This window comes from Bubalus kerabau, chromosome 1 (assembly GCF_029407905.1).
Source record: "Bubalus kerabau isolate K-KA32 ecotype Philippines breed swamp buffalo chromosome 1, PCC_UOA_SB_1v2, whole genome shotgun sequence".
NCBI lineage: Eukaryota > Metazoa > Chordata > Mammalia > Artiodactyla > Bovidae > Bubalus > Bubalus kerabau.
In genome coordinates, this window is record NC_073624.1 from 28,185,544 (window position 1) to 28,208,466 (window position 22,923).

The window sequence follows — 22,923 nt, forward strand, 5'->3', positions numbered from 1 at the left end:
ATGTGGAGATCCAGTTTTTCCAACACTGCTTACTGAACAGACTATCTTTTATCCATTGTGTGTTCTTGGCATCTTTATTGAGGATCAGTTAACCCAATATGTGTGAGTTTATTTCTGGGCTCTCTACTCCACTTCATTGGTCTCTTTGTCTTTATGCCAAAACCATACTGTTTTGGATACTATAGCTTTATAGTATATTTTGAAATCAGGAGATTTGATTCCTTCAGCTGTGTTTTTTCTCAAGATTGATTTAGCTATTCATGGTCTTTTGTGGTTTCAATGAATCTTAGGTTTTTAAAAATTTCTGTAAAAATTGCTGTTGGGATTTTGGTATGGATGACATTGAATCTGCAGATCACTTTGGGCAGGCAGTATGGGTATTTTAAAAATATTAAATCTTTCTATTCATGAACATGGGATGTCTTTTATTTGATTTTTTTCTAATAAATAAATGTATCTGTCTCTTTAAAAAAATTTCTTCTATCAATGATTTGTACTTTTAAGTGTGCAAATTTTTTACCTCTTTGGTTATTCCCAAGTATTTTATTCTTTTCCATGCCAGACAGTAAATGGATTGTCTTAATTTTGGATAGTCCATTCTTTTTGTATAGAAATGCAGCTGATTTTTATATGTTGATTGTATATCCTGAAATTTAATGAATTTGCTTATTAGTTCTAACATTAGAAAAAATGGAGTCTTTGGGGTTTTCCATATACAAGATCATATGATTTGCAAAGAAGGACAGTTTCACTTCTTTCTGATTGGGATGCCCTTTATTTTTTCTTATCAATTTGTTCTGGTGAGGATGTCCAATACCATGTTGAATAGAAGTGGTGAGACTGGACATCCTTGCTTTGTTCTGATCTTAGAGAAAAAGCTTTCAGTTTTTCATCATTGAGTTGTTGTTATCTGTGGGCTTTTCATATATAGTCTAGGACTTCACTGATAGCTCAGTTGGTAAAGAATCAGTCTGCAATATGGGAGACCTGGGTTCAATCCCTGGGTTAGGAATATCCCTTGGAGGATGGAAGGGCTACCCACTCCAGTATGCTGGCTTGGAGAATTCCATGGACTGTATAGTCCATGGAATTTTCAAATATAGTCTTAATTATATTTAAAAAGACTTTTCATATATAGTCTTAATTGTGTTGGGATGATTTCTTTCTATTCCTACTTTTTTGATAATTTTTTATCATGATATGGTGTTGAATTCTGTCAAATACTTTTTCTGCATCTACTGAGATAATCAAATGATTTTTTTCATCATTTATTCTATGATGTGTTGTATCAAATTAACTCATTTTCATTGTTGAATAATCCTTACATCCTAGGAATAAATCCCATTTGGTTATGGTAATCCTTCTAATGTGCTGTTGGGTTTTAGTGTATGTGTCAAACCTACAGTGAGTTTCTTATAGATAACATATAGTTTGATTTTTTTTTTAGTCCATTCAGCCACTCTATGTGTTTTGATTGGGGAATTCAAACCATTTACACTAAAATAATTATTGATTGGGAAAGATTTATTATTGCCACTTTTTTTGTTTCCCGTTAGTATTATAGTTACTTGGTCCCTCCTTTCTTTCCTTGCTGTCTTCTTTTGTATTTTGTTGATTTTTTTTTTTTTATTGATACCTGTCCTTTTCACAGTTCAAATAGGAGACTTAAATGGGGTTTGGTGGAAATCACCAGACCCGCATCTTTCAAGCCCTTGATGGTTGGTACTAACTTCTGTAATCTCTCCAGAAATATAGTATTGCTTTTGGTTTACTGTTTTCCTATGTAGAGGCTATTCTAATGTGTTCCAATGGCCTTTCCAACCGTAATACAGTAAGTTCCCTACATATGAACAAGTTCCATTCTGAGAGTGCATTCATAAATCCAACAATGTTAACCTAACTACTCAACACCACTGGCTATACAGTACAGTACCAGTTACATCACCACTGCTTTTATGCTTGCTTCCAGACATCCTGGGCTGAAATAAAGCTACTATACTGCTGCACTCATACAGTACTATAGAGTACTGTACAGTAAAGGGCACGAAGCACAACCACTTGTAGAGGATGCACACATGTGACCGTGTATGTCAGATAGCTAAACTAACTTATGCGATTGGACGTATGAACACACAATCACATCTTTGAAAGTTCATATGTAGGGGTCTTACTGTTACCCTCAGTCTACAAGGAGAGGGAGTCAATGTGGAAATTGTGCCAGCTGCTAAGTATGTCTGTTCCAATTACACATTCTGGAACTAGAGAAATAACCACAGGGTGGGTTTGGGAACATACTGGGCCCACTGTGAATAAAGTATAAGTCCCTACTCTAACCTGGGTGCCATAGTGATGTTCTGGGTCTCATGGAATTCATGTCAGTTCAGAGCCTGAATCCAGGAATTCCCAAATGGTCTGGTCATTTTCTTATGCACAGTGTACAGGTACTCTAGTAAAAGGCAGCAGATCCCTTTTTGAGAGGCCTGGGAGAAAAATTGACAATATATTTTTGCAGTGTACTGGGGTCTTTTCTCAAGGGGACCTGGTTCCCTTTCATCCAAATTGTTCTGGAAAGAGGCTCAAGTCTGAAATTTGATTAAGCGGCTGTAACTCTCTGTTTTTATGCTCAGGTTAAACTTGCCTTCATTTGATCTAGAACTTTTTTCTGCTAGTACAGATTAAATAAGAATTTAGCATCTTACTTCTGGGAACACCATGGTCAACTAGTCAGTGCCATAGTTCTGCATGAGTCAGGCTGTTCTGCTTTGACTCTGCTGTTCAGTGTAGTAAGAAGGCTCCCTTTGCCTTTGGTGGTTCAGTGCTGCCATTGGCTTCTGCCACTCTGGGGTCCAATCACTCCCATTGCATTTAGGTTTCCCAATTCAGTGACTGCCATTCCCACTGTAAGGTCTGGCCTACAGAGATCCTACCAGCATCTCTGATGTATAGCAAAGAATACCAGTGCTGAGAAGTATTCTCTGAGTAAAGGATTGAGAGGTCACATGAATTTAGAAAACACTGAATAGCAAATCCATTTCTCAGAAATTCCTAGTATATATAATAAAGCTTCTGAGAAGTCCTGAAGACATCAAACTAAATTGCTTGTTAAATCCAGCATTTCATGATGGACACTTCTTCCCTAATAATTCTTTTGAGAATTTATACTCTACAGAGCCAGACTGAGTGTCAGAACTCTTGGAAGATTTTGCAATGAAATAGGGGTTTCTATATGGACAAATTGCATCACCTCTCTGGACCTAGATTTCTTCATTTATAAAATAAAAAACTTGATTAGATGTTCATTAAGGTCCTTTTTAAGTATAACTGCTTGATGATTTGGATTCATTTCTATGTGAACAAAATCCATTATGCCTTGTACAGATCACCAACAAGGTTTTAGAAATCTCCACTCAATTCTCTACAGTCAGTCAGTTCAGTTGCTCAGTCATGTCCAACTCTTTGCGACCCCATAGACTACAGCACACCAGCCTTCTCTGTCCATCACCATTCCTGGAGCTTGCTCAAACTCATGTCCACCCAATTGGTGATGCCATCCAAGCATCTCATCCTCTGTTGCCCACTTCTCCTCCTGCCTTCAGTCTTGCAGAGCATCAGGGTCTTTTCCAGTGAGTCAGTTCTTTGCATCAGGTGGTCAAAGTATTGTAGCATCAGCTTCAGCATCACTCCTTCTGATGAATATTCAGGATTGATTTCCTTTAGGATTGACTGGTTTGATCTCCTTGCATTCCAAGGGACTCTCAAGAGTCTTCTCCAACACCACAGTTCAAAAGCATCAATTCTTTGGCACTTAGCCTTCTTTATGGTCCAACTCCCACATCCACTGACTAGACATTGACATTGACATCCATTGACTAGATAGACCTTTGTTGGCAAAGTAACCTCTCTGCTTTTTAATATGCTGTCTAGGTTGGTCAGTTTCCTACAGATACCTCAAACTCATTTTATACAAACATGTTTGCATCGTTTCCACTATCCTGGTCCCCCATCCTCCTGTATTTCTTTCTTTAGATGAGTGGCATTAACAGTCAGTTTGTTGCTTGAATCAGAAACCTGGTGATGATCTTGAACTCTTTTTCCTTTGTCACCACCACATCCAATTAGTATAGCTTAGTGATTAAATATATGTGCTTCTATGTTGGACTCTAAGAATCCAAGTCCTAATTGTGGGGAAAATGGGCAAGCAGCTTGGCTTCTCTCTGTTTCACTTTCCTTATGTACAAAATGAAGACAAGAATAATTCCTAGATTATAGAGAGGTTGTGAGAGTTACATGAGATTATTCAGTCCCAGTGGAAATCCAATAGTTTCTTCTTATTATTCTGCCTTTGAATCTCTGATGTTTTCCCCATATCCCATCCACATCTTTCTACCCTAACCTCCGATTTCCTTATCTTTTATAAAAAATTAATTTATTTATCTTTCATTGCTCTGAGTCTGCATTTCTGGGCATGAGTTTTCTCTAGTTGTGGTGAGCTGGGGCTGTGTTTTGTTGCAGTTCACTGGTTTCTCGTTGCAGTGGCTTTTCTTGTTGTGGCTTCCTGCTCTAGGCTCATGGACTCAGTAGTTGTGGCAGACAGGTTTAATTGCTCTGCAGCATGCTGGATCTTCCTAGACCAGGGATCGAACCTGTGTCCCCTGCATTGGCAGATTTAGTCTTAACCACTGGACCACCAGGAAAGTCTGGATCTCATTATCTCTTACCAACATTCACTTACACATAGTGACTATCCTGAGCTAACTTTTATCTAGCCCCTACCAATTGATCCTCTACATTTTTGGACTGAGTGTTCTTTTTGAAGCACAAATCTGTCATGTTATTCTGTCCTCGAATCCTGTGCTCCAAACAACTGCTCTTGTCAAAAGTCCAAATGACTTGCAGTTTTCAGAATAAGCTGTGCTGTTTTGTACTTTTCCATGTTGCTTATGCTACTTCCCAATGTTACCTGAAATGCTCTTGCTTCTGCCCTTTGTCTAACAGATATCTGTTCCTCTTTAGACAAAAAATGTCCATAATGACATTTGGGGTCCCATGTGCATTTCTAGAGTCTTGCTACTTCTTATGAAGAGTTGGATCCAGTTTCCCCTCTTCACATCTAGACAGGGTTCTCTGATTACTTCAACAAACAGAAAGCAGTAGAAGTGATGCTGTGTAGCCCCTGGCTAGTACACAAAAGATGATATTGTTTCTGCCTGGCTTTATGTCTTTCTGGGGATACTTGCCATAGGCCACTAGCCATCAAGTTTCAAAGAGGCCCATGTAGAAAGACATGGAGAAGCCCACATGGAGAGGCATAGTAGCATCAGCTACTAACTGGAATGCTCCTTCTGTACATGGATGTAACTATATGTATTTGTGTATAATTGCATTGTGTCCTACTCTTCGTGACTCCATGGACTATAGCCTGCCAGGCTCCTCTGTCCATGGGATTTCGCAGGCAAGAATACTGGGGAGGGTTGCCATTTCCTTCTCCAGAGGATCTTCCCAACCTAGGGACTAAGCCCATGTCTCCTGCTTGGCAGGCAGATTCTTTACCACTGAGCTACCTGGGAAGCAAGTATATGTATATGTATATGTATTTGTATATGTATATGTATATGTATAATGTATGCTCAGTCTCTTCAGTTGTGTCTGACTCTTTGTGACCCTATGGACCATAGCCCACCAGGCTCCTCTGTCCTTGGGACTCTCCAGGCAAGAATACTGGGGTGAGTTGCCATGCCTTCCTCTAGGGGATCTTCCTGACTCAATGATAGAATCTGCATCTCCTGTGGCTCCTGCACTTCAGGCAGATTCTTTATCACTGAGCCACCAGGGAAGCCCGTATGAATATGTATATGTACATGTGTAGGTGGAGATGCAGTTCTCCACAAACAGTTCTGTTTTCATGGACCACATATTCTCTATAATCTTATGGCCACATGTAGAAAATAAAGATCCTGTAATAAAACAGGTATCTTCAATGAGGCACATACCCTTTTAGCTAGACTAACTCATTAATGTGAAAAATCATTTACGATGTAGCATGGATTAGCAGAGAAAGCTGGAAGGAGAGAAGTCCTTGGATTTTTTGCACCTGCTTATCTAGCCAGTGAACTTCATGGACAGTTACACATGTAAGCTTCTTGGATATTTAAGCCTTCTCTTGTGTGCTGCATACGGTGATCTGGGCCAGCCGTCTGGGATGTGACTCCTGCTTTGAGAGTAATGATAAAGTTTCTAGCGCTCAGTGTTGTTGTGGGAGGCAGACTGTCGTGGAAGTGTTATTATTAATGAGCATTACTACTGGACAGCTTGAATGAGGGGATAATTTATTCTCTGTGAACTTCTAATTGCAGTAAAATGGTTCATTCACTGCCACACTTGTCCATCTTGTTTGTTCCCGTCTTTCAGGCATGGTTGGCTGCAAAGAAATAAGGCAGAACTGTACAAGCTGCACGAAGACAGAAGTCTGCATTTCTGGAGATACTGTAGAATCCAGTCAATAAGGTTTAACCCATGTGAGTGAGGCGTGGGAATGCATTAGGAAGCATTCTGTTATGCTCAAGGGATCCCTCATCAATTCAGGGAAATTAAGGCACTTACTCTGTGCAATGCATCCCACTCCAAAATGGGAGTTCAGGTTGTCCAGTAGTAATGCTCATTAATAATAACACTTCCACGACAGTCTGCCTCCCACAACAACACTGAGTGCTAGAAACTTTATCATTACTCTCAAAGCAGGAGTCACATCCCAGACGGCCGGCCCAGATCACCGTATGCAGCACACAAGAGAAGGTGTAAATTACCAAGAAGCTTACATGCGTTACTATCCATGAAGTTCACTGGCTACACAAGCAGGTACAAAAAAATCCAGGGGCTTCTCTCCTTCCAGCTTTCTCTGCTAATCCATGCTACATCATAAATGATTTTTCACATTAATGAGTTAGTCTAGCTAAAAAAGGGTATGTGCCTCATTGAAGATACCTATTTTATTACATGGGAAATCAGTGTCTTCAGATGATGTCTTTCTGCTCTGGCTTCTAAAGCTCACCCTTCCTCTCCGGCATTTCTGACAGAGAGCTCTTTCTCTTCCTTAAAAATTCAGCATGAGAATTCAGCATAAGAATTCAAAATTCTCTTGACTCTCATTTTGTTTCCAGAGATGGCTTTGGGAAAATGAAAACTGTCCATAATGATGGTGCGTGTGCTTTCTTGATAGTTTCTTCGATGTTCTGGTGACTTCCCCCTGCTTCTTGCCAAATTTCTGCCTCCCACTGATCCCATTCTTTTGCCTTCTTTTATCCCTGTTAGCAGTGTTGTCTTGCTCTTAGCATCAGTGTCTTGAAATGTGCTTCTGACTTGCTGCTACCATGGTAATAGACACTTGTCATCAGTTATTGACTTGTTACTGTGTTTAGACAAGGTTTGGTCACTTGTGATTTAGCAGGCTTAAGTATTACAACAACCTGATTCCCAGCCAGTACATGGATTCTAACCTGTCTAAGGTGGATGATAGATTAAAGTTTGGGTGCTGATAGGGGACTGGAATGCAAAAGTAAGAAATCAAGAAACACCTGGAATAACAGGCAAATTTGGCCTTGGAATATGGAATGAAGCAGGGCAAAGACTAATAGAATTTTGCCAAGAAAATGCACTGGTCATAGCAAACACCCTCTTCCAACAACACAAGACAAGACTCTACACATGGACATCACCAGATGGTCAACACTGAAATCAGATTGATTATATTCTTTGCAGCCAAAGATGGAGAAGCTCTATACAGTCAACAAAAACAAGACCAGGAGCTGACTGTGGCTCAGATCATGAACTCCTTATTGCCAAATTCAGACTGAAATCGAAGAAAGTAGGGAAAACCACTAGACCATTCAGGTATGACCTCAATCAAGTCCCTTATGATTATACAGTGAAAGTGAGAAATAGATTTAAGGGTCTAGATCTGATAGATAGAGCGCCTGATGAACTATGGAATTAGGTTCGTGACATTGTACAGGAGACAGGGATCAAGACCATCCCCAAGGAAAAGAAATGCAAAAAAGCAAAATGGTTGTCTGGAGAGGCCTTACAAATAGCTATGAAAAGAAGAGAAGTGAAAAGCAAAGGAGAAAAGGAAAGATATAAGCATCTGAATGCAGAGTTCCAAAGAATAGCAAGAAGAGATAAGAAAGCCTTCCTCAGCGATCAATGCAAAGAAATAGAGTAAAACAACAGAATGGGAAAGATTAGAGATCTCTTCAAGAAAATTAGAGATACCAAGGGAAGATTTCATGCAAAGATGGGCTCATTAAAGGACAGAAATGGTATGGACCTAACAGAAGCAGAAGATATTAAGAAGAGGTGGCAAGAATACACAGAAGAACTGTACAAAAAAGATCTTCACGACCCAGATAATCATGATGGTGTGATCACTCATCTAGAGCCAGACATCCTGGAATGTGAAGTTAAGTGGGCCTTAGAAAGCATCACTACAAACAAAGCTAGTGGAGGTGATGGCATTCCAGTTGAGCTATTCCAAATCCTGAAAGATGATGCTGTGAAAGTGCTGCACTCAATATGCCAGCAAATTTGGAAAACTCAGCAGTGGCCACAGGACTGGAAAAGGTCAGTTTTCATTTCAATCCCAAAGAAAGACAATGCCAAAGAATGCTCAAACTACCGCACAATTGCATTCATCTCACATGCTAGTAACGTAATGCTCAAAATTCTCCAAGTCAAGCTTCAGCAATGCGTGAACTGTGAACTTCCTGATGTTCAAGCTGGTTTTAGAAAAGGCAGAGGAACCAGAGATCAAATTGCCAACATCCGCTGGATCATGGAAAAAGCAAGAGAGTTCCAGAAAAACATCTATTTCTGCTTTATTGACTATGCCAAAGCCTTTGACTGTGTGGATCACAATAAACTGTGGATAATTCTGAAAGAGATGGAAATACCAGACCATCTGATCTGCCTCTTGAGAAATCTGTATGCAGGTCAGGAAGCAATAGTTAGAACTGGACATGGAACAACAGACTGGTTCCAAATAGCAAAAGGAGTTCGTCAAGGCTGTGTATTGTCACCCTGCTTATTTAACTTCTATGCAGAGTATATCATGAGAAACGCTGGGCTGGAAGAAACACAAGCTGGAATCAAGATTGCTGGGACAAATATCAATAACCTCAGATATGCAGATGACACCACCCTTATGGCAGAAAGGGAAGAGGAACTCAAAAGCCTCTTGATGAAAGTGAAAGAGGAGAGTGAAAAAGTTGGCTTAAAGCTCAACATTCAGAAAACGAAGATCATGGCATCCAGTCCCATCATTTCATGGGAAATAGATGGGGAAACAGTGGAAACAGTGTCAGACTTTCTTTTTTGGGGCTCCAGAATCACTGCAGATGATGACTGCAGCCATGAAATTAAAAGATGCTTACTCCTTGGAAGGAAAGTTATGATCAACCTAGATAGCATATTCAAAAGCAGAGACATTACTTTGCCAACGAAGGTCCGTCTAGTCAAGGCTATGGTTTTTCCTGTGGTCATGTATGGATGTGAGAGTTGGACTGTGAAGAAGGCTGAGTGCTAAAGAATTGATGCTTTTGAACTGTGGTGTTGGAGAAGACTCTTGAGAGTCCCTTGGACTGCAAGGAGATCCAACCAGTCCATTCTGAAGGAGATCAGCCCTGGGATTTCTTTGGAGGGAATGATGCTGAAGCTGAAACTCCAGTACTTTGGCCACCTCATGGGAAGAGTTGACTCATTGGAAAAGACTCTGATGCTGGGAGGGATTGGGGGCAGGAGGAGAAGGGGACGCCAGAGAATGAGTTGGCTGGATGGCATCACTGACTCGATGGACATGAGTCTGAGTGAACTCCAGGAGTTGGTGATGGACAGGGAGGCCTGGCATACTGAGATTCATGGGGTCGCAAAGAGTCAGACACGACTGAGCGGCTGAACTGAACTGATCTGAAGGTCTCTGAGTAGACTTGTGACAATGTATCACTTGGGGAAAAGATCTTGGCTGTCAAATAGTATGGATTAGACCATAGACAATGGATGCTAGACCATAGACCATAGTCCACCTCAGTTGAACACACAGCCGGAGAGAGGGAGGAAGATAGATACGGAGAGAGAGAATGAGTTTGTGTATGTATGAGAGACAGAGATAGGCAGAGTGAGACAGAGAGACTGGGTCTTGTCATCACAGTGCTCCATTATTTGACACTTTTACTAAATTTACTGGAGGAATCCCAGGAATGTCCATGTAGAGGCTAAGGAAGTGGAGACTAGTTGGCCTAAGGTTCCATCTTGATCTAGCAATGACTGTCAATTGAGGAACAGACAGCTTAAATTATAGATTAAGGAAAACTCCAAAAGGACCCCTACAACAATTGCCACAGAGCCTGAAATTCTGCCCTTAGAGTCATGCCTTTGGGTTTAAGCAGAAGAGCAATAATTTTTCACAAAAGAGAGGGAGGGGCAGTCCCTGGGATTGTTAAGAGTTGATATTGTTTGCATGCAACAATTACTGATGGAAGAAGTCCTATTCTTTTGTGCTGGGACAGAAGATACTGAAATGCCTTTGGCCAAGGCACTGTCTTCCCTGGAATTGCCCTGATAATATATAAAAATCTATTGTAGGCAACAACTCTAGTGAGGGGCAGTTCTATATAAAGGGCTTGCCCCTGGAATTTGTAATCAGGCTCCCTAGGTCCAAATTTTCACTCAGTCCTTGCTGCTTGTATAACCTTTGTAAAGTTATTAACTCCTCTGTGTTTCATGTTTTGTATCTGTAAAAGGGGATTTACCATTGTACTTACAGAGTATTTATTGTGATGACCAAATGCTTGTGCACATGTTCAGTCGCTTCAGTCCTGTCTGATTCTTTGTGATCCTTTGGATGGAAGCCTTCCAGACTTCTCTGTCCATGAGATTCTCCAGGCAGGAATACTGGAATGGGTTACCACGCCTTCCTCCGGGGGATCATCCCAACCTAGGGATCGAACCCACCTGTCTTATATCTCCTGCATTGGCAGGTAGGTTCTTTACCACTAACACTACCTGGGAAGCTAATGATTAAATGAATTAAGATTAAAAAACACACATACACACAACAGAGCCTTGTATTTAGCAGTACTACAGGAGTCTTCACCATTATTAATAATATTTTGGAGGGTAAATTTGCTTTCCTTAACCTGTTCTTTCCTAAGGCAGTTTGGAATTGACTATAGCACATCTGGGGGCATTTTGTTGCAAAGGGAAGGAAAGGATGTTTTTAGCCCAAGATCCTCTTTCCAAACCCCAGGGTGTTCAGTCTGGGGGCGTCTTTTCAGTGCAGTGCTCCTGAAAGCCTAAGATCCACACAAAGACAGTGGCTGGCTCCACAGAGGGAGCTAAGGTCTGGGGAAGAGATGTTAGAACAATGCTGTTCTGGGTAACCATTCTGTCAGAGTATCTAACCCCAGTGGGGCTTCCCAGGTGGCTCCATGGTAAAGAATCTGTCTGCCAATACAGGAGACATGAGTTCAATCCCTGGGTCAGGAAGATCCCCTGGAGAAGGAAATGGCAACACAATCCAGTATTCCTGCTTGGAAAATCCCATAGATAGAGGAGCCTGGAGGGCTACAGTCCACGGGGTCACAAAAGAGTTGGACACGACTTAGCCGCTACACAACAGCGGACCCCTATGTGGTCTTTCCTTTCATTCTTGTTCCCTTTGGGATGATGGGGAGAGTGTTTCACCCAAGTGGCTGGGAATCATCTGGTGTTGGTGACTATTGCGAGTGTCTTTTGTAGAAGGGGCTGGCACTTTAAAAACAGACAGACCAAGTGAGCATCTTGAGACATCCACTGTCTCTGTGACTCTCGATTATTCGCAGTGTCTCAGAGCTCCAATGTCTCCTGTACGAAACGGGCTTGCCAAAATGTGTCTATTTCCCAGGGTGCTGCCAACCAAATGTGATGATACATGTGACAGCAGCTTGTAAACTATAAAGGGCGACACAGATATGAGTTGTTATTACGAGTGGTTCCTCTAATTTCCCTGTTCTGTACAAGCAGACCTGAATGTTAGCAGCACCTGCGTGCTGTCGTCACTCAGCTGTTGATTTCATTTAAGGACCTTGTTTATAAGTCTGTGGCTGGTGATTGTATGTCAGCTTTTCTAGCAGTGGTGATGGGCTATGCCCACCACCGGCCTGGTTCAAGGTGCTAAGGCTGAAGCTCTTTTGTCATACAGCAAAGGGATCCTGTGGTTTTTAGGAGTCTCCCTCCTTCAATTTGTAAATCATGTAATATTAATAGGAAGCATTTTGGAATCATGAGCTGTTTTTTGGTGATACTGTTACTCTGATAGTTGATAAAACGCTTTCAGAAACCAAGAGAATTAGATTTTGGCCAGGGTGGAATGAATGCTATACATCAAGATTACCTGAAAGGGATATGAGAAAGGATTAAGCTGAGTCCAAGAGATAATGAGGGGAGGGACTTCCCTGGTAGTCCAGTGGCTAAGACTTAAGGGGCCCAGGTTCAATCCCTGGCAGGGCAACTAGATTCCACATACCGCAACTAAAAATCTGCCATGATGCAACTAAAAACATCACAGGTGAAGCAACTAATGCCTGATTGATTAATTAATTAACAATTAATTAATAAAAAAGAGAGAGACAATGAGGGGAAATATCCAAGAAGCTTGAAAAAGTTTACCAACTTCCAGGAGCAGATTTCTAACTGTTATTTAAAAGGTCACTCTGATGGGAACATTTTCACTGGCAGATTCACATCATAACAAAGTGGTTTTCTTAATTTTGTATACAGTTCAATGCAGGGACTTTTGGCTGCACTGGATTGAAGTGTTACAAGAAGAAAAGAAGGAGGAAAGAGATGTAGCCGTCAGTTGCGGACAGAGTCAGCTGGTGTCAGATGTGTGCTCTGCAGGTCACAGGAAACATTTTCAAGTACCTCACCTTTCAGGTCTCGGTTGTGGACAGAAATAGAGCACAGAAGGTGATTCTTAGGAAAGACTTCATCTTCCCGATCTTTTACAGCTGAAAAATGGAGCAAACGAGTGTCTGGGTTCAGACCCTTGGCAACAAGTGACTGGGAGTCAATGCAACACTGTGGGGACACAGAACTTTGCCTGCCACTGAGCATATTACTGGAGAAATACTGTACAGAACCCAGCAGGCTTCTGCAAACAACACATCCCTTTAAGTTAATTGGTGTTATAGAGAAGCTGAAATGCTCTGCTTATTTACAAAGCTACAGATTTATGTAAAGCAAAACCAATTACACTTAATGCCTAAACTATTCCAGGTGCTCAGTGATAATGTTGCTAAGCACTAGACAAGAAACTAGTGTGTGAATGCCTCCTGTTTCCAATGCAAGTGTGTGTAGTCCCTGCAATTTAGCTAATCACGAGTGTCATCCCCAGTGTGAGAATTCTAAGCTCTTTTGGTGTTTGCTTGGGGTCATCTTTATAATTCTGTAGATCTTTTTTTATCTCTAATGATGAGGGAAAGCATAATGAGCACTTTTTCCTATCATGATGTAGAAATTAAGGAGACAAAGGCAAATTTGGGAGGGGTGGACAACAAAATAAAGCAAACCCTATTTCTAACAGTGAGAGGGACTGTTGGAGCTTCTGACTTGTTCTGAGATGAGGTGTGTTTAAAGGTTTTTTGATCTTTGGAGCATTGATTAAACCCAAATCACAAACTCAGCATTTAACCTTTTACAACAAAGAAAGATTCTAAGGCAGATCAGGGATCGGCCTCACTGTTTCATCAGAGAACAAATGCCAAAAAAAAAAAAAAAGAGGGATTTGAAAAAGTTACAGGGCAAGAATTTTTGTCTGTAAGGGTTTGTCTTTTCACTGTCCTCAGAACAAACAAATGAAAAATAGTTTGAGTAAGAGAAACACCTGGTGCTTTAACAGCTGCTCTTTTGCAATTAAAAATGCATATCACACCTCATCAAGATATATAAATCTTTTATTCTGCAGATCTAAAATATTTTAGATATACACAAGGGAGGTGCTTTAATTGCAGAATCATTTCCAATCAACTGATAAAACCCACCTCTCCTATCCAGCTTGAACTGTCCCAGAAAAGAGTGGTGCTCAGATTTTAGAGAGCATAAGAATGATTTGGGTGGGTTTATCAGAGCTGCCAATTCCTGGGAAAAGTTTTGCCTTAAAGCAGTCTGTGGTTGGGACCAAAAAGATCTGCCTAAAACTGGGGGTCCTCAGCAAAATGTTGATAAACACTGCTACAAAGATTTGGGACCCTAGTTGTATTTTTTTAATGAATTTTTTTCACATTTATTTGCTTATAGTGGTAAAATCTCTTTTGGAAAACAGTTTTCTGAATGCATCTGAACTGGTACCAGTGGAGGCCAGGTTAGGGAATCTAAGTATCTCTTTGATTTGATCACTTGCCCTTCCCCCAACACTCATTTAACCTCCTTAATTTTCTTCTTTCCTTTAATCTCAATAATTCCACCACTTATATTTATTTTACAATTTCTTCAGTATGTGAATATTCACTTTTGGGCAAAGGATCTCTATTTTAGTAATGCTGTTTTTTAAAAAAAATTTTTTTTAAGATTTTTTTTTTTGATGTGGACCATTTTTTAAAAGTCTTTATTAAATTTGTTACAATATTGCTTGTGTTTTTGGCTTTTTGGCTGTGGCTGGGATCTTACTTAGCTCCTCAACCAGGGATCAAACCTGCACCCCCTGCAATGGAAGGCAAAGTCTTAATCACTTGACCCAGTAATGCTGCTGTTTAATTCAGAGAAAGTTTCCTTCACTCATAACTTGATAGTGTAAGAGCAAGATGAAGTACAGTAAAACTATATAGGCTTATTATTTATGTATAAGATATAGGTTATTTGTGTTTAGATTTGTTATTTACTCTGACATAAACTGTGTCTGATTATTATGCCTGGCATGTAATAAGGGCTCAATAAATGTACTGAAGGGAAGAATATTGACATACTATTATTTCAATTCTAAGGACTTAAAACTACGACAACTAAGAAATGTCATATACATTGCTTTAAATGGCTGAACCATTAAAGTACACAGATAACGTCCATAAGGCCACTCTCATACCAATACATATTAGCTCTTAAACTAAAAGGCATAGCATCCAGCTGAAGAAGACAGTGAATACTCTGCTCATATGATGGGTTGAGTCGAATAGTTTCACAGGGCTGTTTCCTAAAGATCAATACTTGAAGAAAATTCCTGTGTACTGCCGTAAAATTTCAAAGACTTTTCCTGGAGGGGAAGGGTTTCTTTGAGATTACTTCCACTGGTGTTCTGGGCATTAAAATGATTTAGATTACAATACCTAAAAAAGAAAGAAAGAAAGGTTTTTTTTTAAGGCCAGATGTAGATGACTTGATAAATCATTTGCTTTCTCTCCGTGCTTGTCTCCCTTTTATTACAGTCCCATAGACACTGGCACAACGGTGATGATTATTTAAGAGCCCTGCTCCCCAGAAAAGTCTGGATAAAACGACAAAGGGAGTTTTAGGACATGTGACCGTGTCTCACAAGGACCTTTAGGTGGTGCTGTTTTACAGTCTGCCATGAGTCTGATGGTGAGAAACGTGGAAGTCTGGAATTATCAACTTTGTAGATTTAATGGCGGCAGGATTGGAAAGATTTACTTCAGTCGTGTCCGACTCTCTGCAACCTTACGGTCTGTAGTCCACTAGGCTCCTCTGTCCGTGAGATTTCTCAGGCAAGAATCCTGGAGTGGGTTGCCATTTCCTTCTCCAGGGGATCTTTCTGACCAAGGATTGAACTCACGTCTCTTATGTCTCCTGCATTGGCAGGTGGGTTCTTGACCACTAGTGCCACTTGAGAGTGGTCAGATGCACTAGGGGTTTTTAAATTTAGCACTGAGACTGTGTGGAAAACACCACTATTGAAGAAAAAAATCTACAAATGTGTTTCTAAACTATGTCCCCTTATCCCTGACTTATGCAAAATCTGGATTCCCCATCTTCTAAATGCCAGACAGTAAGCCAGGGCCCAGTACTCACCCTAACTTACCAAATTCTCACTACAACCTGGGAAGGATGGAACCATTCCCATTTCACAGGCAAAAAAGACTGATGTTTTAAGAGGTTACATAACTTGCTTAGGTTCACATGAGTAAGAGTTGACAGAGCTTAGGTTTGAAACCAGAACTCTCTGAGTCCTGACTGTTTTCCTCTATAGCATGCTGCCTCTGAAGACCAATTGTTTCGTCAACATTTTGAAGAAGCTCTAGGAGGAGAGGAATTTCAGGATGTTTTATTCACTGCTGTATGCCTACTGCTTTGACCAGTGCCTGGTACATGTTGTTGGTTAGTTGCTAAGTCATGCTCCATCCTTTTGCGAACCCATGGACTGTAGCCAGCCAGGCTCCTGTCTATGGGATTTCCCAGGCAAGAATATTGGAGTGGGCTGCCATTTCCTCCTCCAGGGTACATATCAGATGTCCAATAAATATTGGTTGAATGAACAAATGAATAAGAACTATAAGTTCAATTTTATCAAAGACACATAAGTCTCTGAGGTTAGGCTTTTTTTTAATTTGTGAAGGTTTCTAATGCTAACTTTGCCTTCTTTCCCTTCTCAACATTGCTAAAAATACCTGTAAGAAAAGGATATGCTTTGAATAACTAGTCCTTTGTCTCTGATTTAGGTCTCTTTTGCTAATTGTTACAGGTTATATACAAAAGATTACTGGTATCATTAACAAATTAAGCACAATGATATTAACTTTATGTGTTTTACAATATTAGAGGGATGATGGTGTCAAGTTGTAATAATAATTACCCTTCTATTTTCCCCTGCTATAAACATGTGTGTGTGCACTCTAAGTCAGTTCAGTCATGTCCAACTCTGCAACCCCATGGACTGTAGCCTGCCAGGCTCCTCTGTCCATGGGATTCTCCAGGCAAGAATACTGGAGTGGGTTACCATGCCCTCCTCCAGGGGATCTTCTCAACCCAGGGATTGAATCCATGTCTTTTATGTCTCCTGCATTGGCAGGGGAGTTCTTTACCACTAGTTCCACCTGGGAAGCCCAATAAACATCTATAATATCCTTTATTAATATCTTAGCATCTGATGTAGGATGCATATTTATATTAAGGTCTATAGTGATATTCCTATAATACTTTCCAGCAAGGGAAAACATTTCATCCACCTACTTCCTTCAGCCCCAACCTGGAGAGCCTCAGATGTTCATGTCACTATTTCAGATGTGATTGAAGAGGACTCTAATACAGACAGAGGCAGGAAACTGTTTGCTTTTGTTTCTTCTTAGAAACAGAAGGTACACCTGGTCTGGCACTCTGGAATATTCCTAACTATACTTAGCTAGGGCTTCCCTGGTATCTCAGAGGTAAAGAATTCCTCTGCCAATGCAGAAGATACAGGTTCGATCTCCTTGGGTTGGGAAGATCCTCTGTAGAGGGAAATAGCAACCCACTCCAGTATTCTTGCCCGGGAAATCCCACAGACTGAGGAGCCTGGTGGGCTATAGTCCATGGAATTGCAAGAGTTGGACATGACTTAGCGACTAAACAGCAGCATACCCAGTTAAGTGATTTTCCACTGACCTCAACAAGATTAGTTTGGTTCTAGGACTTACACTAGGATTGTAGCACAGTAATATAAACTTGATGATGGGGTGCCCTTGTATGCTAACACAGACCTAATTCCACTTGTATGTTAGTGAGGGTGCTGTTTCATCATTAATCCAGTGGCCTCAGAATCTTTGGGACAAGAATAGCTTGGGACCCTCCCTGATACTTGGGACTGACATTGATAGATTTATCACCAATATCTGGCTCTGACCAGATATACCTTTGGGTTTGGTAAGAGCTAGATTGTGTTTGGAAGTGTATTGAGATAAAACATCATCTCTCTCATAAATAATGCTTCAATAATACCATCCCTGGGATATCTGTGTTTTCTCCTGTTTCCATCCTTATTGTTTGTTGTTGTTTAGTTGCTAAGTCATGTCTGATCCTTTTGCGACCCCGTAAACTGTAGCCCACCAGGCTCCTCTGTCCATAGGACTGTCCAGGCAAGAATACTAAAGTAGGTTGCCATTTCCTACTCCAGGGGGGTCTTTCTGACCCAGGGATCGAACCCTTGTTTCCTTTTTGGCAGGTGGGTTCTTTACCACCAAGCCACCAGGGAAGTCCCTTATTTTTTGCCAGTGTTTGACAAAAGCAATCAGTATAGAAATAAGCTGGAATCCTGCACTTCTCACTGCAGACACTGATCTAATCACTTATATTCCATACCGTTTCTCGCTTAATGCTTTTGGTTTGGCCTCTCCAGTCCCAACTGGGAATAGATACCCAAGGCAATGTGTTCCTTTGAACTAATGTAGTTGGTTCTAGCTATTTAATCTCTATGAGCAAATTTCTCAGACTCTCCTTTCTTTTGAAATGAGACAAGCATTGTTTTCTTGTGGAGGCTGATCAACAGGTGGTGCTGAGTACAGTTACCTGAGCTGAAGGGACAGTCTCCATCCCCATAGAGTTAAGGGGTCATCAGAGCAGGAAGAGGGCTCCTCCATGGCACTTAGAAGCAGCATAATTTACTCAATTAGGTTTTCACTTCAGTGTTCTCATGTATTCAGTTCAGTTCAGTCAATCAATCATGTCCATGGACTGACACTCAGTTGCTCTTTGTGACCCCATGGACTGCAGCACGTCAGGCTTTCCTGTCTATCACCAACTCCCGGGGCTTGCTCAAACTTAAGTCCATTGAGTTGGTGATGCCATCCAATCATCTCATCCTCTGTTGTCCCCTTCTCCTCCTGCCTTTAATCTTTCCCAGCATCAGGATCTTTTCCAATGAGTCAGTTCTTCACATCCGGTGGCCAAAGTATTGGAGTTTCAGCTTCAGCATCAGTCCTTCCAATGAATATTCAGGACTGATTTCCTTTAGGATGGACTGGTTAGATCTCCTTGCAGCCCAAGGGACTCTCAAGAGTCTTATCCAACACCACAGTTCTTATGTATAGAGTGATAAGATCAGAGAGGTGAACAAACATGCTGCTTAAGACAGAAATGCTCAACATATGGAAAATTAATTTCTTCTCATCCTGGTTTGTTTCATCCTCTCTTTGTTTCCTTCCCTCATAAAGGATGCAAGATAAAATAAAGCATACAGGAGATGGAGAAGATTTGGTAAGAATCCGATTTCTTTCTAAATAAGCCCTACATTGGGGCTTCCTTGATGGCTCAGTGGTAAAGACTCTACCTGCAATGCAGGAGCCGCAGGAGACATACGTGGGATTGGGGAGATCCCTGGAGGAGGGTATGGCAACTCACTCCAGTATTCTTGCCTGGAGAATGCCATGGACAGAGGAGCCTGGCAGGCTATAGTCCATAGTGTTGCAAAGAGTCGGACATGACTGAAGTGACTTAGCACACATGCACAAGCCCTGCCTACATTATCTCTTAGTCCTTTTCATCTCTGGTTCCTCCGATCTCTGGTGCTTTGTATATTTTTATTCCTGCCTCCTTCTCTGAACCTGCTGTAGCATCTCTCACTTTATAGTAACTCACTTGCTCAGCAATCACAGAAGAATAATCACACTTAAATATTTTGAGTGCTAGATGCTAGCTCCATGTAGACCAGTACTTTGCTTTCTTCAATTTTATTTTTCAAGTGCTTGGAACAATGCTTAACACATTGGTTGAATGAATGGATGAATGAATAAATGTGTGAGTCAGTCCCAGAGCTAATAGAGTTTTGGTTCCCATGCTAGTGCTACTTGAATTTAGCCCACAGTCATGGTCATCCTGGCCATATCTCAGTATGAGTCTAGGTGAAAAATAAACAGGAGAAAGAAGAGAGCATAAGGCAACACATGAGGCCATTATTATTATTATTGCTAACATTTTTGAGTATTTACTTATCCTCACAATAACCTTATGGCACAGTTACCATTCTTGTGGTTTCCTTTTGACGAAGAAGAAACTGAGGCTTGGCAAGGTTAAGCAACTTGCCGAGGTTTGTGCAGCTAAGCTGTGGGACTGGATTCAACTGGGCTGAATCTAAAGATTGGTGTTTTTTTTCAACTTTATTGACATATATTTTTTAAATTAAGATATAGTTGCTTTACAATGTTGTGTTAGTTTCTGTGGTACAAAAAAGTGAATCAGTTATATGTATATATATATATATCCCCTCCCACCCCAACCCGTCCCACCCCTCTAGGTCATCACAGAGCACCGCGCTGAGCTCCCTGTGCTATACAACAGGTTCCCACTAGCTATCTATTCTACACATGGTGGTGTATATATGTAAATTCCATTCTCTCGATTCAGCCTGCCCTTGCCTTCCTCACCGTGTGTCTGCTTGTCCATTCTCTATGTCTGTCTCTATTCTTGCCCTGCAAATAGGTTCATCTCTACCATTTTTCTAGATTCCACATTTATGTGTTAAGATACGATTTTGTTTCTCTTTCTGACTTACTCCACTCTGTATGACAAACTTGAGGTCCGTGCACATCTCGACAAATGACCCAAACTACTTTTTGAAACACAGGTCAAATCTTACAGTGGGAGAGTACGTGAAATTGAGACCCAAAACAGGTTTGTGAGAATTAGCTGATGGGCGGCACTCATGTATTTGGAGGCAGTGGCCAGAGGGGAACGAAGCCTTGCCTTCAGTTTCAGTTTTTATTGCCGACTCTGTTTTGCTGCAAAGACGGGGACATTGCTGTTGAATCCTTCTGCAAGAATCTGACTTTCTAATGTGGTGGTCAATCTAAGAACCAGGTAGGCATTTTTAAGGAGATTTTACAGTACAGAGGGTCACTTTGATAACATATACTTTGGAAGGTAAGAAATTTTAAAATTCAGGAAGCCCTTAAGACTTTTCTTTTTTGTTTGTTTTTTTTTTATTTTTGTCATTAATTCTGTCTTGCATGAGGTCTCAGTGCTTCTCTTATGCTGGACCATAGGCCCCATGATAGTGAGGGCATAGGTGGCAAGGAACATTGACTGACTTCATGTCCTTCATGTCCACATCCCATGACTGATGCTCCAAAAGAGATTTATTAGAGGAATAAAAGAATGATTCAGGCAAGGAATAAGTGGCACTAGATGAGAGACTAAATGACTAAATAGATAAATGAATAGAAAGAAATGAGGAAAATAGACATATTTAGTTCCTGCAACATGGAAGACATTGTGCTTGGTCTTTTATCAAAATTCACCTCCCCAGAAAGCCCACAAAAGGTTGGAATTATTGTCCTTATTTTACATGCGTGAAGACAGAGGCTCAGAGAGGTGAGGCACTTTGCTCAAAAGCACACAGCCATCCAAGAAGACATCACTGAGAGAGAGAGACAGGCTGGCAATGGATGGATGGTAGATGATACATATTAAGCCACTTGAATGGTCTCAGGTGACTGGCTAAATGATTTTGCACAGTTTGTTATTGACCTTGAAATGGTCACTGCTGATTTAAAGGCCTGAATGGAATCCAAATCTTAAGCCTCATTAGATTTCTAGCTATTTGTTTAATGATATTTGCTTTTAATGATAATGACTCATTCATTCTTATTATCGATATGGTTATTTCTAATTCTAAAATGGCACTGTATGTTGGAGGAAAAATATCTTGTTTTAGAGTTGAGCAAAGAACTTTTTATTATAAGGACTGATGGAAAAAGTGAGGTCTAAATGGAAATTTCTTGCTCTGAATATCTGTTAAATTTCTCTAATATGCTAATTTGTCCAGTCATGGAATACAAGATTCCCATTGGCTCAGTGATGGCTCCCAGATCAATATTTCATGGACTCAGAAATTGTTCATCTTACCACACACTTACTTACCTTTGTGAAACACTCCAGAATCCCAGGACGTTCAACAATGTTAATGATGCCAAGAAGAAGAAGAAGTTTTCTAAATTGCCTTTGTTTAATGTGTTTGGAAACCAATTGCCTGTTTGGAACAAATGTAATTGTTATTCAACTGCAGAGTTGTAAGTTTCTGTGAATATTTTATCATTCCACAATTCATAGAGTTTTATTCGCTTGAATAATATCTACAGAGCAAAAAAGCACATCTGAAACTCAGAGTTAAAATTCATTTAATTCTGTAATTAACAGTAAAATAATAAGCAAAGCATGCCAAATGTTTTGAAGGTCAAAAAACTTGATTTCTATAGCACAATATAGGTATCAGAAGAACCTGATTATGCTTCTAATTTGCAAGAATCACATGTTTTATTTATTCTTATATGTTTAATATATAGAGCAGTGCTTTGCACCCCCACAGGGATTGTTTGGTAAAATACATTGAATGTATTAAAAATATTTGTCATCACCAGATAGCCCATTGCATGTGCTAATTGTAAGGTTGTGAATGTGAAGGTCACTCACTTGTGTCTGACCCTGTGATCCCATGGACTGTAGCCTGCCAAGCTCCTCTGTCCACGCACTTCTTCAGCCAAGAATACTGGAGTGGGTAGCCATTCCCTTCTTCTGGGGATCTTCCCAACCCAGGGATTGAACCCAGGTCTCTTGCATTGTAGGTGGATTCTTTACTGTCTTAGCCAGAAGGGAAGCCCAAGAATACTGGAGTGGGTAGACTATCCCTTTTCCAGGGGATCTTCTCGACCCAGGGATTAAACTGGGATCTCCTGCATTGCAGGAGGATTCTTTACCAGCTAAGCTACCAGGGAAGCCCAATTGTAAGGTTAGTGAGATAATACATGTAGATGCCAGATGTTACTTTATTTTGATAACCGAGATAGAATAAATCCAGTGTTACTTTAATACCACAGACCCTATTGGTCATATTGCAGTCTGTGGTTCATGTGAAGATTTTCTTTTAACCTGATGAGAATTCCTCAATTTAATACCCTTAAGTAAGGAATCTTCACCTCCTTC

The 22,923-nt window shown here is 40.6% G+C and overlaps 1 protein-coding gene across 1 annotated transcript in view; it reads right to left on the reverse strand.

The window, feature by feature from the left end:
• Positions 1-15,199: 15,199 nt before the first annotated feature.
• Positions 15,200-22,923, reverse strand: part of SLC15A5 (solute carrier family 15 member 5) — a 96,000-nt gene continuing 88,276 nt past the window's right edge. Inside the window, 2 exon segments of the mRNA XM_055566154.1 lie at positions 15,200-15,347; positions 21,865-21,973. Coding sequence (XP_055422129.1) covers positions 15,200-15,347; positions 21,865-21,973 — 257 coding nt within the window.